Source organism: Oratosquilla oratoria, chromosome 38 (assembly GCF_046742065.1).
Source record: "Oratosquilla oratoria isolate Oo_2021 chromosome 38, ASM4674206v1, whole genome shotgun sequence".
NCBI classification, from domain to species: Eukaryota; Metazoa; Arthropoda; class Malacostraca; order Stomatopoda; family Squillidae; genus Oratosquilla; species Oratosquilla oratoria.
Genome location: NC_134814.1, coordinates 15609813 through 15622409, shown reverse-complemented (window position 1 = coordinate 15622409; position 12597 = coordinate 15609813). Strand labels below are relative to the sequence as shown.

The 12597-nt window shown below is 39.0% G+C and overlaps 1 protein-coding gene across 2 annotated transcripts in view; it reads left to right on the top strand.

The window, feature by feature from the left end:
- The window catches only part of LOC143019977 (uncharacterized), a 57928-nt gene that overhangs the window by 7560 nt on the left and 37771 nt on the right, over nt 1–12597 (top strand). Inside the window, exon 2 of one of the 2 annotated variants that reach the window (XM_076176042.1) lies at nt 5869–6335. The exons of the other annotated variant lie outside the window; for it this stretch is intronic. Within the exon in view, the coding sequence (XP_076032157.1) occupies nt 6281–6335 (55 nt within the window). The 5' untranslated portion in view covers nt 5869–6280. The remainder of the gene's footprint in view (nt 1–5868; nt 6336–12597) is intronic. 2 annotated transcript variants of the gene reach the window in all.

Below are 12597 nucleotides of genomic sequence, written 5' to 3'. Positions count from 1 at the left end.
CACACACATGCCCAACTCCCCGCCCACGGGAGTTGGAGTAACGACTCACAACGCAGCGATACTGAAACTTTTTCAGACCTTGGGAGGGATTCGAACCCTGATCGTCGTAGTGGCGACCGCGAATGTTACCACTGCGCCATGTGTTTGTGTGTGTGTGTTTGTGTATGTGTGTATGTGTGTGTGTGTGTGTGTGTGTGTGTGATACACCATGGTCTTGGCTCACGTGTTGGATTCGTGAGCGACAGTTATTAATCTCCCGGATGAGAGCTCAGAGCTCGTATGACCGATCGATGGGCAATACTGTGACCTTACACGCGCACACACACACCCAACTCCCCACCCACGAAAGTTGGAGTAACACTCTGCAGCAGAGCGATACTGAAATTATTTCAGCCCTGGGCGGGAGTCGAACCCGGACCCCCGTAGTGTGTGTGTGTGTGTGTGTGTGTGTGTGTGTGTGTGTGTGTGTGTGTGTGTGCGCGCGCGCGTGCACGCACATATGTTCGATGTTGAAATACAATGTATCGGGCACACCGCATGGTAGTTATGCCTTAGCAAGTGCACAAACGTTCAATATCGTTAGCTTTACCTCTATTTCTTCGGAGAAGCTGCTGGTGCTTGTGCGAAGGGTTTTCATATATTATGTCACTACATGTTAACACACGTTAACAACATCTCACTCAACTCTCCTCGAAAATGAACGCTTTTTAAAGGAAAATGTCCGCACAATATGACACACTAACACTTAAAAGATGAACTCCACAGGTTATGGGCCCTTCGCAGGATTCGAACCCGGACCGCCTTAGTGACAGTCAGGGACTCTACCAACCACGCCACCGTTGGCAGTTCACCGGTCATCAGCATTCAAATATTTACTATACTGATAAAATGATTATTAAAAGATATGGCAATAAGCATTAGAATTAGTACTTTATTTATATATGTATGTGCATCGTTTTCATGTATCTAAGAGACGAAACTAAACATTTTGAATCGACAATTCAAAGACCCACACCACATAAGGGACAATTTACAAAAAATAGTGCCAAGACGACAATAAAGAAAATTGAGCTTATCGTAAATTGGAAATGTAGTTAATGAAATGTGTCGAGAATTTATTTTTTTCGGCCAAAACATTTGGAAATTAATGTTGGGATAAGAATTTTTTTTATGAAATTAGTGTTACTTTCGAAACAAATTATTTTTACTAAATCTCCAAAACCTCGTGGTACGACTTGCAAGCAAATGCTTCCTAGTTAACCAAAACGTTTTCTCTTCAAAATAATATAAATTTACAGGTACCTATTTGTTTTATTATAGCAAGTAAAATAAGTCCTTGTGTATAGTAATGTTTAGGCAGTACGAGAACATATACGTATTTCCGGCAGATTGCGAGCATAACCGAGCGAACAAAATAAATAAAGACGACAATGACGTCACAGCACTACGTCACGTGACTGTCTACTGTCTCTAAATCAAGGCACTTGGCGATCAACGCGAAATTATAATAACAATTGTCGCCACGAGTTTCACAGGTTAGACCGGTCGTTGGCAAACTTTAAAGCAAGAGCCTATTTTTCTTTGTTTTAAGTTTGGTTTAAATGTCGTGCTGTCGGATCCGCAAAACAAAACAATGGTCTCAGTTTTATGAGAATGAAAATATACCTTACTTAAACAACTTAATCACAGTTATATAGTTCATTTGACTTATATTCCCAAAAAGAATTAAATAGACATTACTAGGTATGCTTTCATATGAGAACACTCATAAAACATTGAAATAATAACGATGATAATATATATATATGATAAAACGGAATAAAACAGGAAAATATATAACAAAATGTAAGCTACTTGCATTGATATAAATCATTGTACGTTAACTAAAAGGGAAAATTCGATATAGTAAAACATAATTTCATTAATAACTTAACTAAGGTAGTTTATTAATGTGATATCTGTTCATGGATTTCCTTGGAAAGTGATCAATGTTTGGAGAGTAAATCCTCGTTTACACGAAGCAAGCTGAGAGGCAAGTCAAGCATGCAAGTCATCCGATATTGGACAGGAAACGAGCAAGCACATGTTCAAACAGGCCACTTGTCTCTGACTTGGCAAGTGGTGTGTGTGAACATGTGCTTGCACGCTTGACTTGACTCTCAGCTTGCCCCATGTAAATAAGGTTTAATAAATTGTCTTCAGTTAAAAGCAAGATTGTAAGCTCGCACCATTTAGTGTGATTCCTAATTTGCCTTTTTTTAAGATTTCTGCTTGAAAGAAAAAACTTGCTCACACAAATAAGTGGATCCGAAAATGGACAAAGATCCAAATGTATAATTCTTGGGATTATTGTATGAGAAATGCGGCGAATCTATCTTAAAAATCATCTGGATTTTGTTTAAGATTTTGTCATTTTTGTTGACTTCTTTGTGTGTCTTGTCTTTTCAACGACTCAAGATCAGAGAGTAGAACATTAAATTTTGAAACCGAAATCACTTTCTCTTACAAATCAGCTATTCAAAGTTCCACTTCCGTTTAGTATATTTTAGAAAAGGCTGCAGAATTTAGAACAGATGCCTGCTTCAAACGAATGACAAATTTACTTTTTCCCTTCTGAAATCTTAGAAACCTACTCTGAGAGACATCTCCATCTTCAAGACAGTCTCCATCTTTAGTTTGACCAGTGAGAGCTATGAAATCCATTATTTCTTCTTGAGGACATTTAGATTTTTCATACATACATATACCAAAGGCTTTTTCCCCCTACATGGGGGGGTAGCCAAAAAGAAAAAGGCATAGAAACCACTCCCACCCATTCCATTTTCTATATATTCCACTCCCCTCCACCCTCCCTCTTATCTTGGCACCTCCTGGATGACGGGTCATCCCTGCATCCTGTCCACTGCCCTGGGTCAGAAGCAGATTTTTCATGATGATGATGATATGGTTTAACGTCACAAACTCCTCCCATCGGAAGGCTAGGACGGTGCCCCTTACAGAGGGCTTTGTAGCGTGGAATTTAATGAACCATGCCCTTGGTTCAACTTCGCCGGTGGCAGGATTCGAACCGCCATCCCCTCGACCTTCGCCGCAAGTTACGACGTCCTAACTGAGTTATTTCAGTAACGTCACATGACTCGTCATAAGCAATAGAAATAAAACTGAAGGAGAATTTGTCTTTCGTTTGCTTCTTAGTTATGTCTTTTTCCAGTTTCATTGTTCTGTCTCTCACAGTTTCTTCGGTATTTCATCCTTGTTTCTGAAGTTACTGAAGATATATTCTGATACCTTGATGAATCATTATCATTTATTATTATTTATATGTCAATTTATTATTTACTATTTATCTGCTTATTTAATTTTACCTATTCATTTACTTATTTATTTTATTATTATTAATAGTATTATTTTCATTTATTTATTTATCTATTTATCATTATCATCATTTTTTTCGCATCCGACCTAGCCATGGACCAAAAGGTCTCCTGTCGTCATGCCCCTCCTTTGTAATATATTTTCGGTCCGTGAAAGGCTTTCGTATCTTCATTGTTTTATGGGTAATCACAAAACTTGCAACAGTTGTGCTATTGCACAATCTCGACCACTTTGTAAATACGCTCTGTCTCACTGTTACACTACACTTCCGTTCCCCATCGCCTTTTTTCTGACATCTCAACTTTTATATTTCTCAGCAAATGCACTATGCTCTTTTTTTCAAAATGCCTTTCAAGACTGCATTTTTTATTATTAGATAGTACTTCACTACAAATCATACTGGAAATCATCTAGAGTTCTGTATGAACGCACATGAGTCTCTCCAGCCACTTTTAAATTTTCTAATTTCATCTTCTATTATTTTCTTTTTAGCAGCCATTGTTTTATTCTAGATTTTCTTTGTATTATTAATGAATGAACTAATGGATGATATATAACACAGATGTGCACAGTTTGATCTCTAAACTATGATAGTCCAGCCCGGCACGAGTCAAAATTCACTTAACCGTTCTCTCTCTCTCTCTATCGCTCTATATATCTCTCTATCTCCATCTCTCATAAAACCTTTCACTGAGGTATTTGGATTTCCTCATTCTTCAAAAATGTTATTTATATATATACATATATACGTTTGTGTGTGTGTGTGCGTGTGTTCGCCAACGGTGTAGTTAATGATTGGAATAAACTTCCTGCAGAGGCAGTGCAATGTAATTCATCTCGAAGCTTTAAGATTTGTTTAGACAAGCACCTAAGCAAGATGTAATGACTGTCATTCATTTTATAATAATTATTGGTTTGTTTGTTATTGTCAGTTTGTTTATCATTATTTCCTTGATTATCATTTACTATTATTTCTGTCAATTTATTATTATTTACTATTTACCTGTTTGTTTATTATTTAACTTAACCTATTTATTCATTTACTTATTTTATATATTATTATTTATATTATTATATTTTATCTGTTTATTTATTTATTTATCATTATTATAATTTTTTTTTTGGCATCCGACCTAGTTATGGACCAAAATGTCTCCTGTCGGCATGGTTTTTTGTAATCCTTTGTAATATATATATATATATATAATATATATATATATATATATATATATATATATATATTATATTAGTGCCAATAGTCATCGAATATAACAAACGCAGCGGCTTGCCGCAAATGACAGTGTTCTGCCCTACCAAGGGTTTTCCACTTCCCGCAGCATGGGAGTGGGATGGTGAGTGAGTGATATGAACTTAATGTGGCAAAGGAACACATGGAGAGGGTGCTTTCATCACCAGAACACAAATGGTGATGAGAACTGTCTACCCAGTGAACTCGGCTGCAATTGTAGAAAAATAATCGGATCGACGATGATCAAATGTACAACAGGACGTGATGTGTACATTCCCTAAAACCCTAAACACAGTGGCGTAGTTAGTGTATTTTGTTCTGACTAATACCAGACGATTTTATTCGTTAAAAAAAATCCTGGTCCAAAAGGGGACGGGGGAAGTGGGTAATGACCTCGGAACCTATGTATGGGACAGTTGACGAGCCAGATTTTTTTTAATATCATGTGAATAGAATTGCTTGGCGTTAGCCAGAATAGAAAATATTGGATATGTTACCTACCTGAAGTGGTTGAATACAGTCTATTGTATTATGTCACCACCACTAAAAATCCTGTAATACTTCCTGAATTGAGTCCCCTTCCATACCGTGTGGCACTTTCCCCTTTATTGTTGCTGCCGCCAGGCTATTTTATTCATGTCCATATCACCTCAGTAGTGTAGAGTTTGATTTTATTTTTCCAGACCATTTGATATTTGTCCTTCACAAGTTATCATATATTAGATTGAGATATCAATAGAAATGCACCTGTATCAGAGTTCCTACGCACGGGACACTTTTCAGTGGCTGGTGGGTGCCACCAAAAAGTGGACCACGCATGAGGCTTCCATTCAAATTATCCTTTTAAGCACAATCTCCAGTCCTAAACTGAATAGAATCGTCAGGCGTTAGCTAGAAATATATATATATATATATACATATATATTATATATATATAATATATATATATATATTATATATATATTATATATATATTATATATATATATTATATATATACATATATAAACATCACAGCAAAGGGGTTAGGGTTTTTTAACATCACTTTCAAATGGACCAGTTTCCTTTTTTTTTTAACCATGCTGCCACAAAACAAAAATAAATAAATAAATAACAATGCCTGGATGTAGGGTTCATTATCAGGTTCAGGAAAGAGGACAGGATATTCATTGATGATTGTAGTGTATTTTTATGTATAACAATAATACAGTGGTTTTGTTTTTATCAAATTCTTTTGACGTGTAGTGAGCAAATTTACCGCTCTGGTCAACAGGAAGGGGCTCGTTCCATGCGAATTGGAGTAATAAAACAATAAACTAAAAAGATAAAAACATAATTGAGATAAAGATGAACACAAGCACAAGAAAAGAACTTCTCAGCAAAATCCTGACGAAGGTGAATTCGACCCCGAACTCGAAGATTTCCGACAGCTGCACTTCGAGTGTTCTTGGGCTATGGTCTCCATCCAGGAGAACCTCTTACGCCTTCTCGAACTCGGGCGACCGACAGCGGAGGCTCTAAGAACTCCTTGACCTGCCCAAGAGCTTCTGGACATCAAGGAACTGTTGAGGACAAGAAGGAGAGGAGCTCAAGAAGGAAGGACGAGTTTGTTTTAGGAAGAGGAAGACTCCGGGGGGAGGACCTCGCCCGACGGAATATGGACTTACAGGGAGAGTCCTTCAGCCGAAGGGACTTCGGACACACATTGGCAAGTAAGTAGTGGACCTTAGAATCTTTATCGTTATGGTGTCTATAGTCATAGAATAAATCATAACATTTGTAAGGCCATGAATAAGTCATAATATCTACTACCAGGTCACAAAATCGGTCACAGGTTTTGTAAGGTTGTAGATAAATATTTAAAAGTAATAATAAATGCAAATAGGTTATAAGATCAGTTATGTAATTTGTAATACCACGGTAAATAATGAAAGGTCATAATATCTGCCGATATCTCTCTGTTGTCGTTTTTGAGTTCTTGTCTAGTCGTCCGCTGCCTCAACTCATTTGGGGCTGAGTGATCGTGACTTCCGTTTTCTTTGCGGAGGTGAGATGTTGTGCGATTTTAGTCATCGTCGCGATATCCGCATGGGTTGTATGCTGTACAGGATGTCAAACCCTGTCCATTCGTTGCATGATTGTGTCCCTGCCTTGCACGTATGCTCCAGAAGTATGGAGTTTCCAATAAGACAATTGTGCATTCTTCCAGTTTCCAACTGGTGAGGTATCAGTGATGATTCCAGTCCACTTCTGTTGGTCTGTGGAATTGCTTGACAGTGAATATTGCGCAGCGAATAGCATCTTCAGTGGTTTACAGGTTACTGAGGGAATTTTATAATTACCTGTTAATGTAATGAACGTTATGTTTTATAGAATATGAATCCATATATTACTGTTTATTCGTGATAGTTCCGTTATAGCTCCATAGTCACAATCATCTATTTCCTTACATTCACTTATATACTTTTATTCATATTTCTTCAATTCCTTTATATCCCTTTCTACGTTTCAGGTGTGTGAACTTATAGTGTTTGTGTTATTCCATCTAATAATGACGATGATGGTAAATATATCAATCACTAAGTTGGAACTGACTTTGTTTATCAACTAGACCACCCGTGACCCGTTGGGTCAAATAAAAATTTAAATGAGAAGTTGTTAATAAAATGGTCAATAAAATCTTTATTAAGACAATGCCCTATTCAGTAGACGAAGGCAGTGACTTGATTAGTTATAAGAAGTGAAATGCAGAAGATTGTGACGTCATGTCGTCGTTGCTTGGAACACTACGCATCGTATGATTTATACGGTTCGTAATATTCTAATAAACTCACTATGCCTCATAGATGCTAACTCAGGAGTTGGCTATACTTTTAAATACTGAATATGAAAATGGTATAAGTATATATATATATGTATGTATGTTGGGTCAAATGAAATTCTAAATGATACGTTGTTATAAGAAGTGAAATGCAGAAGATTGTGACGTCATCTCGTCGTTGCTTGGAACACTACGCATCATATGATGTCGTAACGCCATGTCTCTTCTTCTGATTAGCTGGTGCTCAGTCGTGACGTCATATATCTTCTTCTGATCTCTTCTTCTGCTTGGTTGGTCCTCAGTCGTGACGTCATATCTCTTCTGATTGACTGGTCCTCAGTCGTGACGTCATATCTCTTCTGGTTGACTGGTCCTCAGTCGTGACGTCATATCTCTTCTTCTGATTGGCTGGGTGACGGTTTCAAGCAAACAAGATAACAAACAAGATTATCAGAATTTTCTAAGTATATACATATTACCCGTCCTGTAGGACAAAAGTAATACTTGTTGTAGAATCAAGTCACTTCCTCGTGGATTTGACTTCTTCACCGCACAGGGACATAACCATTGTCGTGGTGAATGCAACCGGGATTCAATTTGCATCAAGATGGATGAACCACTGTTACCCACGGGAAGTGTTTTGATATTTCCATACCATTGGTCCTTTGATCCCTTTAGAACTAAGACATGCACGTATACATGTCGCCTAGGGTATAGAGACTTGGCTGTCAAAGCAAAGGCTTTCATCCCTCCCACACACACACACAAGCGGTCGAGAGCCCCCAAGAACCTCTGATTTCGGGAAAGAATTGTTGAAGCTGTTCCGTGTAGTGGTTGCACGTTCTACTGGGAACAGGGACGGGAATTGAGATCTGGGGTGCCGAGGGAACTTTGGCGGGATTTTTTTTTTCTTTCTTTCTCGTACACAACAACTTTGAGGTCACAGATTCAATCATCTATGAGGCCATAAAGAATTAGTAATTTTAGTATTTACTACTAAGTCGTGAAATCGTGTATTGCTCGTGTACACCAGTTGTAAAAAATATATTGAAGAAAATTATTATTACATATATAACAATGATCATTGCCCGTGTAAATTTCATGCATCGCTGTGTCCCTTGCCCATCAAAATACATATCATTAGCACTATTTATAAACATAAAAAAAATTGTCAAACGTATTACAACGTGATACATTTTCCATACAAAAAATTATAAAATGTTCATCCCAAAAACAAAACGTTACGAAATGTTCGTCAAAAACTGAAAAATTTTCTTGCAAAATATCAATCGCAAACATACACGGTAAATAATAATAATAAAATTCAATATATAGTCTAATGTTCATAGACACTATATCAATGTCCTCATAATAAACATAAGAGCCAAATTAGACTACAAAGAATTATTTGAATTGAATATGAGATTTTTGTCTTTGCACTACTTTACACAGCTGAATGAAATCACCTAGCTGTGTGTGTAGCGACTAACTACCTGCCATTCTATCCATTATTTTTTCTACATTCTATTCGTTTCAATATTTCTATACAACTATGGATGTCATCATGGCTATCCTGAGCTAGAGGATGATGACTTTCGTTCTTGAAAGTATTTGGGATAATAAAAGGGATGAAATTTACTGGTGAAGTCTGAGATGACATATGGCTCCTATCTTTGCTCTGAGGTTTGGATTTATTTGGCTGCTCAGTACGCGTTTGTTGCTATGCACCTGAACAGATAAAGCTATGGAAGAGAACGTTTCCTTGTTTGTGTGAGTGTATGTGAGTGCATGTGTACATCGTCTGTACATACACGTGGTTGGATATGTACACGTTTGTTTATATGTGCGCGTGCAAACTTGAGTGGGTTGTGCACTCGTCCATGTCTCCAGATCTATATAGTTTAATTTCTTTAGTTATAAATGTAAATATAGTCTTCTATTTGTGTATGTATCAATTTTCCTTATCTATTTATACATTGCTGTATGAAAATACGTACGTATTCATACATTTATCTTATGCGCTTATTCTTTATTCATTCATATATCTATTTACTTATTTATTATTCATTAATCTATTCATTTACCCACTTACTTATTCAATTAACTTCTTATCTATTTACTGTCCCTATGCCCGCAAAGCAATTGCATTCATAGGTACGAGTGTGTGGTAGAAGGAGATTTGTTTAAAAGCCAAGTTAAGGTGTTGGAGAAAGGTTGGGGATGTTGGTGGAGGATCAAGTTGGAGAAGAAAGAGATGGCATCTTTGCCTTCGAGTGTCACGAGTGAGGCGAGAGATACTGAGAAGGGGGAGAGGGAGTAGGGACGACAAGACAGGAAAGGGATACGGGAGGGGCGAAGGGATGGTAGGGGAATGTGAAACCGGTAAGAACCGAATATTCCACTCCACCCTCTCACCAGTCCTCTCCCACACCACCTGAAGATGAGCATGAGAACAAGATGTGTGTGTGTGTGTGTGTGTGTGTGTGTGTGTGTGTGTGTGTGTGTGTGTGTGTGTGTGTGTGTGTGTGTGTATTTGCCTAGTTGTATTTTACGTGAAGGGGAGCTATGCTCGTGGTGTCCCGTCTTCACATCTCATTTTATCTAGACTGTTTTTAAATTCGTGTATTGTTTTTGCACACACCACTTTCTAATCTAACTTGTTCCAAATGTGTGTGTGTGTGTGTGTGTGTGTGCGTCTGTGATTCACCATGGTCTTGGATCACGTGTTGGAATCATGATCGACAGTTTTTATCCTCCCGGAAGAGAGTTCAGAGCTCATATATGACCGATCTCATAGCCTTATTCCAATTCTCATGGGCGGGGAATGTGTGTGTGTGTGTGTGTGTGTGTGTGTGTGTGTGTGTGTGTGTGTGTGTGTGTGTGTGTGTGTGTGTGCCTCTATCTTTCTCTGTGATTCACCATGGTCTTGGATCACGTGTTGGACTCGTGATCGACAGCTATTTCCCTCCCGGAAGAGAGCTCAGAGCTCATACATGACCGATGTAAGGATAATGTTGTGACCTTACATGCAGACACACACTCAACTCCCCGCCGAAGAGTTGGAGCAACGACTCGCAGCGCAGCGATACTGAAATGATTTCAGCCCTGGGCGGGATTCGAACTCGGACCGCTGTAGTAGCAGTTGCGAACGTTACCACTCCGCCGTCGAGTCATGTGTGTGTTTGTGTGCTTGTTGAGAAAGGAACGGGGTGAAAGTGGTAGGGAGGGAGGGGAGGTCAACAAGACAACGGTTGTTGGAGTTGATTGAAGGCGTAAAAGATGTCTTCACGGTTGATGAAATTGATGGGACAAGTTGAGACCTGTCGATGCATCTCCGAGATCTCGATTTCCCGAATACTAATTCATCAATTATTGTTTAATTACATTATTATATCATTTTGATTACTGTAATTGCCATTGCTATTATTAGTGTCATTGTCACTCTCACAATCACTGTTACTGTCACTATGACCGTCATTGTTATTGTCACTCTAATTTTCACTCTCATTGTCGCTTCCACTGCCCGTACCATTGTTATTGTCAATGTCATCGTTACTACCATTAACATTTTCACTGTCATTGTCACTGCTTTCAGTGTCATCGTCAATGTCGTCGTTAACATTGTCATCATAATCGTATTTGTCATCGTTCTTGTTATTTCATTTGTCATTTGTTTTCTTAACCTAAAGAAGCCGCCTTGGGGCCGGGGGGTGGGGTGGGTGGGCAGCTAAAGCCTGGTCCACACTAGTTGCATTTCCACGTATACAACAGGATACGCTGCAACAGGATATTGTACCCACTTGTTACATATCCGCCTGCTGTATACGGATACGCAACAAGTGAGTACAATACCCTGTTGCAACGTATTGTATCACTAGGTGGTATGCAAAGATGATACGATACGTGGAAATGCAACAAGTGTGGACGCGGCTTAAGATAATTTAATCTTTTAGTTAAAGAAGGGGGATTCCCTTTCGACTGAATAGAAGAGCTTGACTGTATTCACAATAAAAAGAAAAGTATGCCCAGCTCTAGTGGGTAAGTTGCGCGCGCGCGCGCGTGTTTATGTGTGTGTGTGTGTGTGTGTGTGTGTGTGTGTGTGTGTGTGTGTGTGTGTGTGTGTGTGTGTGTGTTCGCGTGTAAGGTCACACAATTACCCATAGCTCAAGCCATGTACAGTGTAAACTCTGAGCTCTCCTCTAGGAGGAGGTAATAGCTGTCGATCACGAGTCCAACACATGATCCAAGACCATGGTGAATCACATGTCTGGTCACAAACAACTCTTAATATCGCTGAGTTGAAGGTTTGTCGCGATATGCTTGTCTCTGTCACTATTAATGTCACTGTCTAAAAGGACAGAATGTGATACAGAGGACCCTCTAGAAAGAAGGACAATCTAGACAGGAGGAAACTCTAGACAGGAGGATCCCCTAGACAGGAGGGCCCTCTTGACAGGAGGACTTTCTAGACAGAAGAACTCTCTAGACAGGAGGAGCATCTAGACAGGAGAATCCTTTAGACAGGAGGATCCTTTAGACAGGAGAATCCTTTAGACAGGAGGACCCTTTAGACAGGAGGATCCTTTAGACAGGAAGACCCTCTAGACAGGAGGAACCTCTAGACAGGAGGATCCTTTAGACAGGAGAAACCACTAGATAGGACAAGACTTCCCTCTGCCATCTCTTCTCACTAAGAATGACTTTATATACGAGAGAGAGAGAGAGAGAGAGAGAGAGAGAGAGAGAGAGAGAGAGAGAGAGAGAGAGAGAGAGAGAGAGAGAGAGAGAGAGAGAGAGAGAGAGAGAGAGAGAGGGGGGGGGGACATATCTGAACCAACTGTTCACAGACTCCACTGCTGCAAGACACGCGTGATTTCAGCTGGCAGCTACTGCTGCTGCTGTTGCTTTATGTCTTGCAATGCCACACTCTTCAGATTCCTCCTGTGCCCTTATGTACTCTTGGGGACAATTCAGGCATTGTTGAATTTCCTCAACTTTGCGGATTCAAAATCACCCGACCTATAAGAAGACTGACTACATTATAAAGAAATATTCACTATAAACCCACTATCAGCATTCTGCTGAGGAGGACTACAGATAGTAGTCGAAATATACAGTTTCCCTGTACTTCTGTCATTTTTTCTCCGATAGTG